The 20049-nt window shown below is 42.2% G+C and overlaps 1 protein-coding gene across 3 annotated transcripts; it reads left to right on the forward strand.

Annotated features, from left to right (window-relative positions):
- Positions 1–435: 435 nt before the first annotated feature.
- On the forward strand, positions 436–16985 carry fam20b (FAM20B glycosaminoglycan xylosylkinase). Of its 3 annotated transcripts, none has more exons than XM_030050130.1 (9): positions 436–717; positions 2131–2539; positions 2642–2889; positions 2973–3059; positions 3154–3263; positions 8654–8825; positions 12149–12340; positions 14748–14807; positions 14927–16985. In XM_030050130.1, the coding sequence occupies exons 2-9, from the start codon at positions 2411–2413 to the stop codon at positions 15156–15158; spliced, it is 1230 nt and encodes a 409-aa protein (XP_029905990.1). In that variant the 5' UTR covers positions 436–717; positions 2131–2410; the 3' UTR covers positions 15159–16985. The 3 variants fall into 3 exon arrangements, with proteins under 3 accessions (XP_029905990.1, XP_029905989.1, XP_029905991.1); XM_030050129.1 differs by having other exon boundaries at positions 436–681; XM_030050131.1 differs by having other exon boundaries at positions 436–681; positions 2180–2539.
- The last annotated feature ends 3064 nt before the right edge of the window (positions 16986–20049 follow it).

Genomic DNA, 20049 nt, shown 5'->3' on the forward strand with positions numbered 1-20049 from the left:
GGGGATAGAGATGAGATAGATTGTGTGCTTACTGACTGCCAGTAATTGTACTACACATTTATAACACATGGACTAGTGCCACTTAAGTTCTTAATATTCAGTTCCAACTGCTGAAATAGAAATTTCTCTAGTCCTAGTCCCTCTGTATGTTCTTGCAGGATCACGGGAGAGACTACAAATGCAGCTGTTTAATGGAAGCTCATTGGAGTGGTTTCTCTATTCATCTCACGGTCCTGTGAGCAACACCCTGAATATATCTTCAGTTAAATCACTTGTACGGCTGCCACAGTAACAGTATGTCCAAAGTAGCAAGCAATATTTAGATTTTCAACATAGCAAAGAATAAAATCTTGTTGGTTTGCACCTGTTTACAGTTGCAAGGCTATTACACTGTTGTTTACGCTTTAGTCCAAAACAACTTTTAAGACCTGAATCTTCAGTGTCCGGCAATGTGCTTGTAGTGCAACACCGCCACCTAGTGGTTAAATATAGTCATTACTGCAAGTCCCTGTCGAGGGAGAGATTCGGAAGTGGACACGCCAGGGCAAGGGAGAAATCGAAGGAAAGGGTGGAGGAAAGGGAGCTACCGAGGGGATGGAGAAAAATGACAAGCCATCCTGACTTTCCACAGCGGGACACATTCTAGCAATCCTCTCTCACGGCTTTGCAGACGTTTGCCAGGTATTTCCCCCACGCTGTACTGCAAGTGTCTCTAAGGTAACGTTAGTCCGCTCTTCCTCAGCAGCCTGTAAACACAACAGACGACGTACGTAGCTACTGTAGCTCGCTGTGTTAGCTAACCTGGCGCTCTACAGCAAGGTGTACGGAGCGTTGCTAAAGCAGCTAGCAAGAGATGTGGTCACACCATTGCAGCAGTGTTGATTCGATAAGATAGATGAGGTCGGAGCTGCCAACGCAGACGCCAACTCAAACCTTCATTTGTGGCTTTTTTTTTAATGCTTTGTAGCGTTAAGCACCGTGTGCTGGCTAGCCGGCTGCCCCTGTGCGATGTGTTAGAAAGCCCATAATGAAAGAGCGATTGTGTGAAGAGGCGCTTGCCTGCGTGGCTAGACCTGGCTGGGCTAAGCCAAGTACACAAGACAAGCTGTAACTAACTAGTCATATTAGCCACCTAATGTCTAGCCTGCTGTCATTACCGTATGTAGCGGTGGGTGCGCTGGCTGCGGGGCTCATTAGCACATTAGCTTGGTTATCTTGACGTTAGCAGACACTGTTTACTCCCAATTGGACGTGGCACTTGCTGTCGATCATGTTGCAGGAGTTAAACGGCGATTAAGAGACTGTGCAAATGATTGAATAATCGCCAGCATGCAAATCAGGTCTGTAACCTACGTTTCAGCCCTTTTGCAAGTAACAGTTAGCACCTGTTCCCAGTGATATGATTCAATCGGGGAGATTTCACCTTACGATTTGCTAATTTGAACAACATGGACCATGATCCCCTGATCCTTCTCTTGCACTGTTTGACTGTCTGAGGAAATCATCAGGCAGAGGGGCTGAGCTGGGTCCACCTCCTCATCTTAGCCACCTCTGCACTACATGGTTGTGATCTTCAGTGGAAATGGGCAGGGTCGATAGGAGTACTGTCTCTTGTTGCCAGATTCAGGATGGATGTTCTTACCTGAAACAAGAGACTTTGAATGCCTGACTGCTTTAACACAGGCCAGCCCACAGCGTGGAGTTGCTTGTCCAGTATACATGGGCTGAATCAAGTGTCGTGTCAGATATTGAATCATCCACGCAGCGCTCGATGAATGCCGCTCTGTAAGCTGATGTTGTGACTGCCAGATGCACAAACACAACCTCTTCATGTCAGTCTCACTAATTTTAAAGTAGTCCTTGCTGTCTGTGTGTGCAGTACAGGGTTAATGGGTGCAGCACCTCTTAATGTAGACTCAACTGCGGACACTCTTTCACATTTCCACAGAACTGACTATGTCTGTCTGATGTAGTTACATATGCTGGGCAGGCTTCCGCTGTGCTGCAGTACTGGGTCATTGCCTGCCCTGGGGGGAAACAAGCAAGAGGGGCGGCAAATCAATCAGTATTTTCTCTGCATATTATTGACAGTGCATTTGTCATCTCTCTCTCTCTTTTCCTCTCACCCAGTTCTCTCCTCCTCCTCCATCTCCCCCCACCCCTCCTCGTTTCCTTCCAGCCTTTCCTTATTTCCGTCTGTCACTCCCTCACACCCTCTCCCTGCAGGTGAGTGTCTCTTCGCTTACACCATACTTTCGGCGTGAAGCAGAGCTCCTGTCCTTCAGGTGTGTCTGTCAGAGGACAGGTGAGGGGGAGCTGTAGAAGAGGCCATGCGCCAGGGGTGAGAAGCGTTCACTTTGGGGGACACACACAGCGTAGGGGTGAGGGGTCAGGGCCGGTTGGTTCGGAGATGAAGCTCAAACAACGCGTGGTGGTGCTGTGTGCCGTGCTTCTCCTGCTGGGCCTGGCCAAGATCTTCCTGCTGGATGGAGGGGAGGGCTCTGCGGCCAGCCGACGGGACCTCCGAGCGTTTCGCAAGGTCAGTTCTAGAGTGCATGTGTTTTTACCTGTGTATGGGTGTACACATCCTCATTATGTTCATTGGTAATCTTCACCACTATCTGCATGTATGTTTTGCCAGATGGAAGCCGGCCTTTCCCTGTCCCGTGGAGCTCGACTCACCCACACCCTCCAGTCTCCCTGGGAGATAGCGGGCCAGTGGGTTGGACCCCGAGAGGTGTACCCTGAGGAGACCCCCGAGCTGGCTGCTGTGCTCACCTCCCTCAGCACAGCCAGGATAGAGCGGGCAGATGTGGGCTACAAGGGCACGCAGCTCAAAGCTCTGCTGGTGCTGGATGGGGGGCAGAAAGTGGTCTTCAAGCCCAAAAGGTCAGACATGGGACTGTGTTCTTAAAAAGACACTATAAATGCGAACATGTTACACACACTCTAATGTGCTCTCTACCTTTCAGATATAGCAGAGACTACATTGTTGAAGGGGAGCCTTATGCAGGCTATGACAGACATAATGCAGAGGTGGCTGCTTTTCACCTGGACAGGTATGGGACCTTCATCATCTGTTCTCAGCATCATCACTGAGCTTTTAATGAGGCACAGCATAACAGTTTCTTTGTTGCCCCATTTCTGCTGCAGGATCCTGGGTTTCAGGAGAGCACCCCTAGTGGTGGGGAGATATGTGAACCTGCGCACCGAGATCAAACCCGTGGCCACTGATCAGCTACTGAGCACCTTTCTGATGCAGGGTCGGTATTCATCTGCTCTGCTCTCTTTCTGCTCTCTCTCAGATAATACACTGCATGTGAGTTTAGTTTGAGAGAGTCAGTAGCTTTTCCCCTGCTGTACCATTGAATAGGCCGGCGCGGCCCACCTGGTTCAAGTCAAGTGCTGTCTGGCTTGGAGGAGGAAAAAGAAGTATATTTGATTTCTCATCGGTGTTGCCTCCAGCTCAATTTCCAGGGTTTCCTCAGTGAATTCATAGGCCGCTTGTGGACCACCCACCTAGCCTACAGACAGCGAAAATCCATACATTTGTTCAAATAAATGACAGACCATTAGATGCTGACTTTAACAAGAACTAGTCCCCTTGTAGAACTGGTTACTAAATGACTCCACATTGAAGTTGGGCTGGGTGATTACTAATGAAATCAAATATTACCATATCTTTTGACTCACTATCTGCATCCATATTGTGACAATACTGAAGGAATTACTATTGGTGCTTTTAAAAGATATTTGTACAGAAGAGATTTAGGATAAACAGTTATTAGTAATGTTTATATGACAACCAAGCAGGTCAAGGCAAACAACAGACTACAAAAAGGAGAAATGGCTCAGCTCGGAGAGTTTCAACTTGAATATGTGCTGACCCGCAAAAAATCTAAATTTGGGATGGGAAGATCACCGATTCGTATCCATACAGGGGCACGCACAGGCACAATGCAAGTGTATTGGTAGTGCATCCCTGAATAGATACGAATTTGGGATGAAATGGAGATGCATCATTTTTTTGCGTCTTTGAATTGATAAAATCTGATCCATTTAATTATTAGATGTTCTATGCCTTAATTCAGAAAGATGGCTCGTCCAATAATTTGATATTATGGAGTACTTCTGTGTTACCTTACGGAGTGGATGCCGCCTTCTGCTGAGCAGCATGGGTTAGGGGCGTGTCACAACAAACTCACGTGCATTGAGGATGGCTAAAGTGGAACAAATATACGCACCAGCAAACAACAAATCAAAAGCTTTGAAAGGCTACAGATTTTACAAGAGAAATGGACAATTTGACAGATCAGTTGCAATTTGCAAAATGTGCCGTGCTGCTGTAAAGTACACAGGCAGCACAACTAACCTTATGACACACTTAAGACGGGGTCATGGTGTGAAAGTAGAGGCATCTGCCAGTGCCCCACCTTCCCCATCTTGTGTTGGGATTCATTTCGGGCTAACAGCCCCAAGAGTGGTGAGCAAAGCATTGCAACTTTTTTTTTTAATGGCACCCTGGCACCACAGCTAATTTATTTTACTGTAATGACTGTCACTATTATGACAGTGAGGCTGGTGTTTGTTGACAGCAGCATGTGAATGCCAATAATAGTAATAATTGTACATTTTTCCATTTGTAAGCAGTTATGAAAGACGTCTTTGTGAAAGGTTAATTAATTTTTTTATTGTGCATAGTATAGAAACTGCATTTTTCTGCTTACTGCCGAATTAGCATACCTGCTGCTGAAAGAGTGTTATGCACATCTGCTGCCTGGCAGTAGTTTTACATATTACACTATGCCTCATCGTTGTTGTTAATCTTGAGCATCCTTTATTGTGAGCCAGGTGTTATAAAAGTGTACTGTACTGTCAACTTGAAAAAAGACAGAGAACACTTGCACATGACTTTTGAAACAAAGTCCGTTTATGAAAGGTCACAAGTTTATTTCGTTAACAAATAATCAAACTCATTGAAATGAACAGCATCATTCGTTTGCCTCATTTTATCGCATCGAATCACATTGTGTTGAATCATATTGTTAAATTTCACTGCATCACAATTGGGTGGTGAACCGTATCGTATCACATCAGTAGTTGCTGCTTATGTATCTCTGTATCGGATCGTTGCACATGCATAACCCCTGATCTAAATGCAAAACTGTCAGCACCTTTGACCTGGCTAAGAGGCAAACAGCTAGAACAGTCTAATAAGTTCAGAAAAGTCCTTCCCTTTACCTTAATGCAGCAAAAGACAACACTAATGTCATATAAAGATATTACAATATCCAAAACCCAAGATGATATCTAATCTCATATCTTGATATTAATTATAATATCAATATAGGTCAGCCCCTCATTGGAATGGTAATGGCAACTGGCCCATTTGCTTTAGCAGTGAAGGCTAACTGAAAGTAGTTCAGTTTTGACACTTTATAGAGTACAGGTAAGACAACAGATATATTTTGATATTGTGTTGCTGTTTTTTTTTAATCACATAATATAATGACAGGATAACAATAATTTGCAATTGCAAAAATAATTATCACTGCACAATGTCCAAATTAGTGTAAGACAAGTTAACTGTCTCATAGAAAGCATATGGAAGGAGGCGTGAGGGGGGGCTCAGATTGTGTGTGTAACACAACCTGTTGGGTGCCACTGGCAAGGCTTCCAGTGTGTCCCAGTTAGGGCCCGGTGACATGGACAAAATCAAAACATTACAATATTTTTGACCTAATACCTCTATCGATATTGTGACAGTATTGAAGAGATGACTGTTGGTGTTACCGCAAGATATTTACACAATATGTTTTTGATAAACAGTCATTAGGGCCAGTAATAAAACAAATAAAACACCTACAACAGATGAATAATTTAAGAAAATTTGTTCCCCCTTCTGTAATGAAGCTTTTAAATCAGGAAAAGACAAAACTTATGTCGCAGTATCAATATAACACTGATATATTGCCCGGCCTGAGCCCCAGTATCCAGGGTGAGACTGAGTGAGTGTCCCCTTATTTCAGTGTAATTTCATTTAATTAAAGTAAAGGTGTGTTTATGTTATATTTATTTATATATTTCATTTTATTTATTTATTTTGTGATGCTTAGTGTTTACTCTCCTGTCCTTAGTTTTCCTCATTCTGATTTCTCTATTACACCTTCTCACTCACCTCGTTACCGGTTATGTTGCCGCTCTCCTTCCCTTTTCCCACTTTCTCAAGTAGCACACCAGACCAGGACACACACTGGCAAATCCTGTTTGCTCTGGGTGTGTCATGTCACATAGTTTATCACGTACATTTTACAAAAGTTTATTAAAGGAGTGACCTGGATAGACAGGCTTGTCAGGAAAGTGCCACACAAAAAACGACTTGAATCCATGTAAAGAGCCAGGGAGCTGCAACACAAGAACTAGAGCAAAAGCGTGTGTGTGTGTGTGTGTGTGTGTGTGTGTGTGTGTGTGCGTTATGTTGGTGAAATTGTGTGCACACAGACAGGTGTGAGAGGATGTAAGAGCATTGTGCAACACTAGGGCAGTCCACAAGAAAAATAAAGCTGAAAAGACAGTGGTGCTGCAGCGCCGCGACGTGTCAAATAGCAGCCCTAGCACCAGTAGGAAGCACCGTGCTGCAACATGTGCAGACCACACTCTCAACTACAAAGCAGCTTTTTGTCTGGGGGAAAAAAAGTTTTACCATGTAAAGGCCGAACAACGGCGTTGAACACACAGCATCAACAGGCTCCTGCTGGTGTAGTAGGGGCAGCTGTTTTAATGCCCACCATTTGGCACCGGCGTATTTTGGCCTTTAGTGAATGACAGAACACAGGAAAGTTAAAAAAGGAAAGTAAAGAGAAATAAAAGTCTTGGAAGGGGAAGTTGAGACATGGTTGTAGGCTCTGTGGACTTCATTAATCAATAGGGATGCTTAATATTGGAGTTTTTGCCGATTCTTTTGGCTGATATTTTTGTCCTAATTTTGACCTAATTTCAGAGAACATCAAGTCTCTCCTGGTGTGGAATTAACATTTTATTATGCCTGCTCTTATTGTGAAGGCCCACTGTCAGATGCATACATAAAATACAATTTTTAAAATGCATACATTCCTCTGGGCAAAATCAGAAAACTACTTCAGCTTAGGTTTTGTAAAACATGCTGTATTTATTTTTATATAACATTTTCTTTCAAATAAAACTGTAAGATTCATGCCACTGAATCAGGCTTGGATGATGCTCTCCCTGAGATGATCCTGACAACAGCCGCAACCAGGAAGATTTGACCTGTTTCACATATTGGCAAGTCGTCTCGGCAGAAATCTTCATTTCCGTCCGATACTGATATTTCATTTTTAAAGCCAATATCGGCCAATACCGATGTCATGCCGATATTATCTACATCCCTATTAATTAACTACCAAACTGGTTGATATTCCCATCAGTCTGCCTGAAACCATAGGAGTACTGCAAATGTTTTGTTAGTAATGACCATATATGAGTATTTCTCAGTGGCGCAGTGTGAAGCATCCTGTTTACTTTCTGCCAGTTTCATTTTTTTCGCTACTTTGGAGCAGTTGCTTTTGTCTCTCGTCCTCTGTGAAGCAGCTGTAGTGGCATCTTGCAGTTTTCGGTCTAGAGTAGATCCGAAGAGGCTGAACTGGAGCCGAGCCTAACAGGCCTGCTTGTATTATTTTCTCAACATGTGGAACGTAGTGAATAAAACATGAGACTCCTGATTCATGTGTCTGCATGTGACTGTGAAGACACGAACCACCACTCCATCACACTAATACATTTTGACTGCAGCAAAAGCTTCAGGAGCGCGCTTTTCAGTCTCAGCTGCGTTTTTCTCTCTTGAACTTCCAGTTGATTATGCGTGTTTGTGAGTGTGTGTGCTCGTGCAGGTGTGTGTGTGTGTGTGTGTGTGTGTGTGTGTGTGTGTGTGTGTGTTTGTGTGTGTGTGTAATGAATTGTGCGCAACAATATAAATAAAATCTCTTTAAAAACACAAGGCTAATAATAAGATATGTCTAGAAACACATAAATATACTTTGGCCTAAAATTGCACCTGAAAGGAGGCTCTTGAAGTCAACAATTGAAATGTCAGTCAAGTCATTAACATGTTCAAATGTTACGACTCCCCTTTGAGACTTGTGCGTGAAGAATTTAGGAATCGGGAGAGGAAGTAGTTCCCGCACCAGACATTTACAAACAAAATTTTTTTTTTCTTTTTTTACTTTTACGCATTGAATAGGCATTCAGTCCCATCAAAAAAATAAATAAAAATTAAATTACTTGCTAAAGTAAAGTATCAATCAGCCTGTCCCTAGTGGATGGACAAGACAAATATCCACATGGGGCAGAATTATCGACAAAAACTAAGCTGAGCTAAATCCAGTGTTTTCTCCAAGTAGAAGTCTTAGTGAGACTGTGTGCAAGTGCACAAGTCTGTCTTTATCCCAGCGTGGGCTGAGTGAGTGCTTTCCCTTTATCTTCACACACCTGCCCTCTCTTTCCTTCCCAGAGAAACCACGAGATCCAATATATATACCCTGCAGTGTTTTGTTTGTCCTCTGAATCTCACGGTTGATGAAATGCAGTGATGTGTATTTTCAAGGGTGCTATTCTCTCTGTTTGTCTCTCTCTCCAGGTAATAATACATGTTTCTATGGAAAGTGTTACTACTGCAGGGAGAGCGAGCCGGCGTGTGCCGAGGGAGAGATCATGGAGGGATCATTAACCCTGTGGCTGCCAGACGTCTGGCCTTTGCAGAAACACAGGCACCCCTGGGGACGCACATACAGAGAGGGGAAACTGGCAAGGTGCGTGTTTGCTGCGTGTGTGAGTTTCAAGTTAACCAACGTTTTCAAGTAAACCAAAGAGTCCTGGCTGGCTTTTAAGTTGTCGTTCTGCAAAAGTATGCTTTTTTTTCCCCAAAGTTTCTCTTCAGTTGTTTTGAGTTCTGAGTTTGCAAGACCAAGGAAAATGCAATCTTGTGATATTAAATTTTGCTAACTAAGAAGTTTCTCTGAAGGCAATGGAAAATATTCTGTCTATATTGAGCATCTGTTTCTTCCATTAGTCAAGTTTCCTTGTAGATACAGGGGTTTCCTTGATCATGAGTATTTATAACTCAGCAGTCAGTAGATTTGAGAGAAGACTACAGTCAATTCATAAAGTACAGAATTTCACTTCAAACCCCTGTACATGAGTTTCTTAGAACTGGTAACAGTGCTGGGTGGGCGAGATGAACTGATAACATTGTGGGTTCATGTATTTACTTGTGCAAAAAAAAACAAAAAAAAATGTGTTAAGACCCTTACTAGCTATCTGTTTGGAAAGTGTGTTAGGAAAACCTACTTGCCCACTTTGAAATGTAAATTTAAATGTTGCAGCAAATACAGCAGCCAAGCTCAGCTTAGGCTTTTAGTCATGGGGGGAAAGGAAAAAGTTCTAGCATTTATTTGAAATTAATTGAGAGTACAGGAAAAAAAACATCATGCTTAAGGATTGTTCAAAAACCCCTTTGTTTAAATATTTTTATAATTGTAACTGAACAAGATCTTTTTAATACTCTAATTTCCCTTCATACAGTACAGGCCAGAAGTTTGGACACACCTTCTCATTCAATACGTTTTCTTTATTTTCATGACTATTTACATTGTAGATTCTAACTGAAGGAATCAAAACTGTGAATGAACACATGTGGAGTTATGTACTTACCAAAAAAAGGTGAAATAAAAGAAAACATGTTTTATATTCTAATTTCTTCAAAATAGCCACCCTTTGCTCTGATTACTGCTTTGCACACTCTTGGCATTCTCTCGATGAGCTTCAAGAGGTAGTCACCTGAAATGGTTTTCCAACAGTCTTGAAGGAGTTCCCAGAGGTGTTTAGCACTTGTTGGCCCCTTTGCCTTCACTCTGCGGTCCAGCTCACCCCAAACCATCTCGATTGGGTTCAGGTCCGGTGACTGTGGAGGCCAGGTCATCTGCCACAGCACTCCATCACTCTCCTTCTTGGTCAAATAGCCCTTACACAGCCTGGAGGTGTGTTTGGGCTCATTGTCCTGTTGAAAAATAAATGATCGTCCAACTAAACGCAAACCGGATGGGATGGCATGTTGCTGCAGGATGCTGTGGTAGCCATGCTGGTTCAGTGTGCCCTCAATTTTGAATAAATCCCCAACAGTGTCACCAGCAAAACACCCCCACACCAACACACCTCCTCCTCCATGCTTCACAGTGGGAACCAGGCATGTGGAATCCATCTGTTCACCTTTTCTGCGTCTCACAAAGACACCAGGGTTGGAACCAAAGATCTCAAATTTGGACTCATCAGACCAAAGCACAGATTTCCACTGGTCTAATGTCCATTCCTTGTGTTTCTTGGCCCAAACAAATCTCTTCTGCTTGTTGCCTCTTCTTAGCAGTGGTTCCCTAGCAGCTATTTGACCATGAAGGCCTGATTGGCGCAGTCTCCTCTTAACAGTTGTTATAGAGATGGGTCTGCTGCTAGAACTCTGTGTGGCATTTATCTGCTCTCTGATCTGAGCTGCTGTTTACTTGCGATTTCTGAGGCTGGTGACTCGGATGAACCTGTCCTCAGAAGCAGAGGTGACTCTTGGTCTTCCTTTCCTGGGTCGGTCCTCATGTGTGCCAGTTTCGTTGTAGCGCTTGATGGTTTTTGCGACTCCACTTGGGGACACATTTAAAGTTTTTGCAATTTTCCGGACTGACTGACCTTCATTTCTTAAAGTAATGATGGCCACTCGTTTTTCTTTAGTTAGCTGATTGGTTCTTGCCATAATATGAATTTTAACAGTTGTCCAATAGGGCTGTCGGCTGTGTAGTAACCTGACTTCTGCACAACACAACTGATGGTCCCAACCCCATTGATAAAGCAAGAAATTCCACTAATTAACCCTGATAAGGCACACCTGTGAAGTGAAAACCATTTCAGGTGACTACCTCTTGATGCTCATCGAGAGAATGCCAAGAGTGTGCAAAGCAGTAATCAGAGCAAAGGGTGGCTATTTTGAAGAAACTAGAATATAAAACATGTTTTCAGTTATTTCACCTTTTTACATAACATAACATAACTCCACGTGTTCATTCATAGTTTTGATTTCTTCAGTTAGAATCTACAATGTAAATAGTCATGAAAATAAAGAAAACGCATTGAATGAGAAGGTGTGTCCAAACTTTTGGCCTGTACTGTATATGCCTCGAAAAATAAGTGAAATTACCCCCCCAAAAATCTATTTCTCAAATTCTTAAAACACTGTATACTATGTCTACTCTTTCTCAATGAATTAATTAATTTTGGTAAAATTTCAGATGATGCAAAGTGCTTTGTGGAGGAATCCTTACATTATAGCATTTCTGTGTGTTGCAGGCTCACATGTTATGAAATTTTTAAATCAGATAGTCAGTTTAAATCAGATAGGATAAGTGCCTGACAAGGTCTTAAGGTGATGTAATTCACTTGGGCCACAGATTTACAAGTTATTACAAGTTAAAACATTTTATTAGTTTTCTGTTATTTTGTTATATTTTAGTTGTTCAAGCAAATGTTTACACATTTTTGTTTGTGGGATGTCAGTTTTAGGTAAAAGAAAGACCAGCAGAAACAACAGCCCCTGGCCCTTAGTCTTTGGTCAACTGTGAGACCTGGGAGAAGCGGGGGGACTGTCCCTTACATGACCACATTTTTAGTTATTGATAATAAAATGGACAGATTTTCAGTAAGGATCAGACAGCCATTAGCTGGAAGTGAGCTAGACAGTTTCCAGATGACTGATGTGATCACACTGGCCTGTGAGATTATCATCAAAATATTCATTCAAACTGTTCACGACATGCAGTATCTGGTTCCAATCGATGTGATGACACGTCAAATCGGAAATAACCTTATAACATAATAATTTTTTTTAATATGATATTCTAATGATATTCTTTTGGCCACCCTTTACAAATATGTCTATTAGACATCAGATCATCAGCACAACTTACTGAATATCCAGAAGCCTGGTGTGTGTTTATGTGCAGACTATTTCTTGTGAACAAAGTAGGTTCATAAACTTAATGTGTGTGTGTGTGTGTGTGTGTGTGTGTGTGTGTGTGTGTGTGTAAAATCTGTCTAGATGGGAGTATGATGAGAGTTACTGCGAGGCAGTGAAGAAGATGCCTCCGTACGATGCAGGGCCAAGGCTGCTGGATGTCATCGACACAGCCATATTTGATTATCTGATCGGGAACGCTGATCGCCATCACTACGAGAGTTTCCAGGACGACGGGGGTGCCAGCATGCTCATCCTCCTAGACAACGCCAAGAGGTGAGGGACAAAATAGAGGACGATGCTGATTGGTTGGCAATCTTGATCAGGGCCATAGTTAACAAGCATGTCAGAGTTAATCCCAAGAATCCTGTCCCACACTTATCAAAGTTATCCCGCCTCCTACACGTATTCTGAGTGAGGAGTATGACTGTCATCTTTTTGAATGAATGAAATCACTGTTTTACAACAAAACATGTTGTTTTGTAGTTTGTCTAATAAAAATAAAATCCATCTGACCCTACAACAAATATTATTACATGCTCAACAAATTTTATTTTAAATTTTACCATCATTAAATGATTTCCCAGTAATAGTAACATTATTTTAGTAACACTGACTCATTCCACGTTTATTTAGTTAGGCTTAAACCATGTGTGACAGTTAAACATTTCAAAATATTTCTCAGTGTGGGGGGACAGTAACTTTGATGTGGGTTCATTCAGTCGACACCAGTAATTACAGGAAATTCAGATAATTCATGAAGGCCCTCTGTTTTTGAATAATCTGGTGACATGTGGCAGGGAAACTGTTGACTCTCAGGATGATTTGCGGTGCTGCCAAGGGCCGTGGGTGTCTCTGCTTATTGTTGTCTGCAGTGATCCCGTATTATCACTGCTACATTGTCGCATGTTTCCTGTTGCGAGCACGCGCAGAGGAGCGAGTGCTTTACAACTCTGTTGAGAGGGCACACACCTGTCTCGCTCCTAAATGTGAATGTGTAAATGTTTAACGTAAATCTAGCTTTGCTCACTGTGTTTTACTGAGACCTTTGTAGCTCTTCACAGGGTGTGCATCTCACCAACTTAAAGCATTCCTTATAGGTCATGAGTGAACCCCTGATCTGAGGGTGGTTTCACTCGCTGCGCTGTGCAGCGTTGCTCTACAAAGGTAATGGGTGGTAACTGCATAAGAGCAAGACTGAGTGAGACCGAGACAGGATGACTTCATCATTGTTATCTTGATTACTGTATCTTCCGTCTTGGCATTCTTGGTACAGAGGTTGGTAATATGATGTTTAGAAGCACCTGCACCTCTCATTTTCAATAAAATGAAATTTAAATTTGCCATTTGATCTTTGGGGGAGAAAATTGCTACTGCTGTTTACCTTTGTAGGACAGTATATCAAACATAATTTTTTTTTTGTTTTGTTTTGTCATTAGTTTTGTTGTGGGTGTTGCTGACAAATTATGCACAAATGAAATAAAAAAAAAAAAGCCAAATACATACACTTGTACAGACATGTCAGTGTAACTCTCTTCACTGGTAAGTAAATGATTCCACACTGTTACTTGTGTTGATTTCATATTTAATTTTAGCATGCCTGGCTGTTTAAAAGTTAACACATCTCTGCTGAGACCTTGGTTTTTCCAAGCACACCACCTCAGCACAATCATTCTGGAAATGTTTTCATGTAGGGCATACATCTTGTGTCCTCCCTGCGAACTAATTGTGTGATCAAATCATCAAAGAATCTGGGTTAAGACCAACAACTTCCCCAATACTCTAGTTGACTTTATTGCACAAGATAATTTTATGTCTAAAAACTGGTTTGCTAACATTTGTCAACACTGTGAACATGTGTTAACATTTTAAGTGTTAATCTGTCACAACAGAGTGAGAGTAGATAACAGTGAGTGGGTGGGATGAGGTTCACTGTTCCAGAAACTGACAGCACACTATGATTGTTGCAGGGATTTAACCTGTTACATCTTTTGCAACCAACTTAGATCATCTGTATTTTGAGTTACTCAGTGAAAAACCTCAGCTGTATGGTCATTGTAGTGGCTTTATAACATTTTAAGTCCTTATTTTGTGATTTGCATTTTTAATATTTTGGCATATATTTGGTGCCCCAGGCAGTGGAGCTGTTTGCAAACTTGTCTGAACTTGCATAGTTAGTGCAACCACCAGCTGACCCTCTGATTTTAACACTAGCTAATTTGCCTTAAAATCCAAGATGACTGTGAAGGATTTGTAACATGCAGCTGAAGGCAATTATTTTTAGCCGAAAGTCTATCTACTTGCACCTTGTGAATTGTTGTTACGGTTGTTGTGTTGTCCAACTTGTCCCTAAAACAGTTTTAAAGGTTTTTAAACCACTTTATTCCACACAGTGTTTTATGCTTCTGACTGTGTGTAGTGTTAGCTCTAAGCCTCGTCTGAGGAGCACAACAGATAAACGTGAATTGTGCCCACAAGATCCTCTCTGACTTCGCTGAGTTGAGTGTGTCCTAGAAATGTTGTGTTTGAAGCCTTAGAGTGTGTGTGCTGTTCTCCACAGAGCCATGTGCCAGCAGAGTGTGGCTAATACGTTCTGATGGCTTCTCCTAACCGCAGTGCAGACAGACCTTCAGGTTCAGCTGCCTCACTTTAGTCTTTTCTTTCTTTCTTTTTTTTAATGCAGCTTTGGGAACGCAGCTCTTGATGAGCGAAGTATCCTCGCGCCGCTCTATCAGTGTTGCATGTGAGTATTCAGTCACAAAATTCCTAAGAATGTACACTCTCTTCTTTATAAGTCTTGTGTCTCATTTTTCATGATGGTTGAAAGTATCACTCTTGCTCTTTATTTTCCCTCTGTGGCAGGGTGCGTGTGTCTACGTGGAACAGATTAAACCTGCTGAGAGGTGGGGCTTTGAGTGCAGCCATGCGCCAGGCTTTGGCCTTTGACCCCATCCACCCCGTCCTGGCTGAGCCACACCTAGCAGCCCTCGACCGGCGTCTGTCGGGTGTCATTGCTACAGTCAAGCAGTGCATGGAGGCGCAGGGGCCCGACAACACTCTCATAGAGGACCGAATGAACCTCCCCCATCCCTAAAAACGGGAGGGGAACAAGAACAGCCAGGACTTTACTTCCCATGTGAAAATACAAAGAGGAATTAGCACTAATGGATTTTGACAGTGGCAGATGCCCCGGTCTTAAAGAAGGAAATGGAGAGTGGGTGCAGGGATTGACAGGCTGGAACAAAGACAGCATACTACTTCCTCCCTTGACCATTCCTAGTTTTTCACACAGTGATCGATACTCTGGGGAGACTGGAGGAGAAAGCAGCTATGGCTGTGCAAAAGGAAGTACTGTCTGGTTTCAAAGCATTTGAACTCTGCGTGGTTCTACAACCACATGAACTTCCTCTCAGGACTGTTGTGCACTAGGACAGTATCTGCTGTATCTAAGACCCCCCTCCCACTACTACTGGTTGTGTAGTGACAAAACACATGCTTTGTGCCAAAACCTCCCTCACTGTCCAAATTTTCCACAGGATTGAACTAAGGCCATAGGACCGCGCTTGGAAAGACAAAGTGAAACAGAATGGCAGATGAGGCCATGACTTTCCTCCAAGCCACCCGTGTCTCTGTGAAAGACACGGGACAGCGGTACGACACATTTAGGAAAAGACTGACAAGCTGCCTCTTTGCTGAGTAAAGGGGTCAAGACAACCATGAGGGCCTTGAATCCTGTCAGATGAGACGGATTTCTAATTGGAGAGCTGGAGGGTGCCATTTGTTTTGAATTGGCTTTTTTTTTTTTTTTTTTCAATTCCTTGAATTGGAATTTGATTGGAGGAATAATTAGAAACCAACCAAGCTACCCAACATGTGTGTACATATTTAACTAACTTGTTAAATAGAAATGATGAGACAAAGGAATATACATTTGTGAATTATATTATATGAACTTAAATGTGTGTGTGTGTGTGTGTGTGTGTGTGTGCGTGTGTGTGCGTGTGCGTGTGCGTGTGCGTGTGCGTGTGCGTGTGCGTGTGCGTGTGTGCGTGCACGCATGTGTGTATGTGTAAGGAAGGGTGCCATACTGTACAGTAAGTGAGAATGCTACTGACACTGGGGAACTACGAGGATGAGGAGGTGGGATCTATGGGTGCATTTTCAGTATTAAAGTATGATCTATTTAAACATGGTTCTTACATGGTTGTTATTTCTCTGTGTACACATCACTCAAAACTATGATGTGTGCTTAAAGGAATGCTTCAACATTTTGGGCAAAATACCTGTTTTCCGTTTTACCTGGACTGACACAAGATGTTTGATACCATTTTCACCTCTGTACGTCTCATGGTTCGGTTCCTATGGGTAGCATTTCAGGTTAGTTTACCATAAAGACTTAAAGTCTGTGGGAGTCATGAGTCTAGCTCCATCAAAGTGAAAAAATAAACCTTACAGCAATTCCAAAGCTGTCTTATTTACACTGTGTATCATGTTTATACATGTCTTAGGATTAAAAAAGAAGAAGAAGAAGTTAGATGGTGGAACTGTAAATGCTGAACAGATTTATCCTTCCATATGTTGCAGTGATTTGCGAACCACTGCAGGTATAAGTAGATCAGGCACAAATGATCTTCTTCTAAAGGGACTCATTTTTTATTATTAATCAGTTAATAATTAATGAATTAATATTTATCCAAAACATTGCAGTATTCCTTTTAAATTCTATGTTTAGAGAAACAAGACATGCTGCTTTTCAAATTTATACAAATAACTATGTGCTGTCATGTTTCACTGCAAAATTTAACTTCTGATTGGTTTCATTTATGTCCTATAAACACAGAGATATTCCCCTGTTTGAAATCCAGGGCCAGTGCCTACCCCACGCTAAATGGCTAAATAAAATCCATGACTGGTAATTGACGGACTTATTTTGATGATTTCTGTGGCTGCAGGTGGGAAGTTGCTGGTTAGTCAGTGCTGGTTAGCAGTACACATCCATTGCTCTCTGTCATTAAGCCATCCTGTTGGTATGGAAATCCAATGTTAGAGGACTTAAGAGAAGGAATTTGATTACCAGAGTGAGAAAAACTGGTCATTATTTATCATGGTACTCATTTTCAAGTCTGTTTTTCTAGCCAGGCAGAAGCCTCAGGCTTAATTCCTCCATTCCTCCATTTGTCATTGAGAAAATTCTAGAAATGAGCATCAGTACAGCCTATGCCTTTGCCAAACAACATACACACAAACAGATGAAGGGGCTTTGTAAAAGGATGTGTGTGGGCTGCGAGTTGATGATTAAGCTGATGCAGTTTTGTGTGTCTTCCCCAAGCTCCAAACTGGACTTTCCTCCTATTTCTTTCTGTCCTTGATGTTTAACTGGTGCAGCTGAGATGTACCGTGCGAATGAAAACTTTCCTCGGTCGCTGCATTCTCCCCACCTGTCCCGAATGAGTCCTCAGCTTTCCTTGGGTAAACAGCTTATTTGGTGGCCTGTGATCAGAAATAATGTGGGCTGTCACAGTGCTTCTGCCCATGGAATTCCCCATACGAACATGTGCTTCTGTTACAGATCATCTCGTACCACAGGAGGTCATCCTTATCACTTGACATTTATTTCACTTCGCTTATTAAACCTGGCAGAGGTGGTATCTTTACTTCATAAATGTAAACTGCCTGTCCTATTAGTCTACTTCAAATATGCGTGTTGTGTTTCTAGTGCCCACACAGTGGAAACTGTTTACTGTGAAACCTTTTTAGCAGGTCTCCCTTTCCCACATGCAGACATCGATCCTCCTTTGAAACTGCCAGGTTGTCTTGCTGGATCTGAGAGTGATGTGGTTTCTCACCTCCAGCCCCCATGTCAAGCTGACAGAGAAAATACAGAAAAACTGTTTGATTTAGTCTCAGTAGGTGCTTTAGTTGGGGCTTGTACCAAAACAATTACAAGCTTACTAGAACCATAGTTTTGGGCATGTCTGGCCATGTCACAACAAGCCAGCGGACAGGGGAGTTCACACGGAGACTTTGGTGTGATGTGGTGACACGGAAACAGCCCGGCAGTAGACAGCCAGGTGCCATTTTTCTCTGGAATTTCCATATACCATGCAGTAATCAGCCGTAACCAGTTTGCATTCACAGTTATTCGTCACTGGACACATTTCACATATTCATGCCATTATCACAAGTATATATTCATGCCATTATCACAAGTATCTAGACTTAAAGTGTCTAACCTCTTGTGGAGTTTGTCCGATGCTTCTTGCTCCTTATGTTTCCTCAAATTCTGCCCTGTTTTACACACAGAATGTACTGCACAGCAACCATAATGGTTTTCTATCTTACCTGGTAGTTTATTACATTCAACTGGTATTCCTGATCCCATCCAGTTCCTAATTACACCAGATGGATATAATTAACCAGCAGGTACACCAGGCGCTGCTGTGAGCTCATGTTTGTTTCCCGCAGAACAGAGATGGGAGGGAATTGAGATGGTTCGCTCATTGTCTACTGCCATCATCATTTCTCGGAGAGAAAAAAAAAAACAGCATTGAAACTGAAACTCAATTGTGTTGGATTTATTTTTGTTCTACCGATAAAAGTCCATGAAGCTTATTTGTTTGAGCAACATAAGTCAAATAAGTTTGACCGCAGTAAAGTCGCAGTGTGTTCCCCTCAGGCTGTCATTATGTACATTATGTAGATCTTAAAAAAAAGTTACAACATAACATGTGGACTTGATTTGATGATGTAAGCCGGTGATTTTTAAATACCCGAGTCAGTAAATGTTTTGATGTGAAACAGTCTTCTGTATTGTTCATAAGAGAGATATGTTTGCTCTTCCTAGGAACAGCTGGTTAACTACAGAGCCCCCCCGGGATCAGCTGAGAAATAAACAGAGCCATGTATAAATCTGTACTCTCGGTTAATAAATCTGCACACAGTTTACAAACCATTATCTCAGATTTATAATCCATGCACATGAATTATGAATCCACGGCCACAGATTTGCAAACTGTCTTGGAATTAAAGGGCAAATCTGTGGGCATGAATTGGTAGTTTGATGGCACAGTTTACAAATCCGATTTATAAACAAGATTTACACATGGCTCTTTTTTTCTCAGCTGGCTCTGCAGTTCTAAAATCAGTCCTTAGGTACCATCTGCCCTGCAACTTTGAGAAGGGTCAGACTGCACGCAGCCTGACAGTGCAGATGCACTATGAGGCAGGAAGTGATGTCACTGCCCTGTGAGGCTGGGAAGTTCCAAGCCTAACTCTAACCTTAACCATAACCCTAAACTCGTCTTATTAACGTTGTGCAATGTTGCTGAGTTAAATTATTTACCATTTATTATTTAGTCTGTGGGTTAATGTCCATGTTGTTTTTTCACAGTATGTGGCTTCTTCTTTGAGATCCACTAAGTGCCCCACAGTGCAGTTACATCACTTCCTGTCATGCGTGCTGCACTGTGAGGCTTCTCACAGCACACCTGATCTAATTACAGGCCACACACTTTCATGCGTGCCCTGTTCAGATAGATTTGTTTCAACCAGTCAGCATTAAGCCCTTAACTGAATCATGTGTGCAAGAGTAGAGTTGGAACAAAAACTCGTAGGACATGTGGGTTCTCAAACCAGCAGCTCCGTTTATCTGGACCCAAGTCACACCTCTTCCCTTCCCCTGGATCCTCTGGTTCCTACCCATAGTATACATAGAGCCATGCTGTGACGTGCACACTCGCTCACTGGAAACGCTCTGATATTTAAGGTATTTGGCCATGCGATGGCAATACATCCACTAAGTTTGATCCATTTAACTCCTCCACTGTCTTGAGAACAAGATCTTCACCAGAAGTATGACTGAAATATATGAAAACTGTATTAAACTATATAAATGAAGTATATAAAGAAGTATAGTACTATATAAATGAAGTATGTAAAGACTATACTAAACTATACCCACTAACTACACTAGTAGAGTTAATGTT

The sequence above is a fragment of the Myripristis murdjan genome, chromosome 4 (assembly GCF_902150065.1).
Source record: "Myripristis murdjan chromosome 4, fMyrMur1.1, whole genome shotgun sequence".
NCBI lineage: Eukaryota > Metazoa > Chordata > Actinopteri > Holocentriformes > Holocentridae > Myripristis > Myripristis murdjan.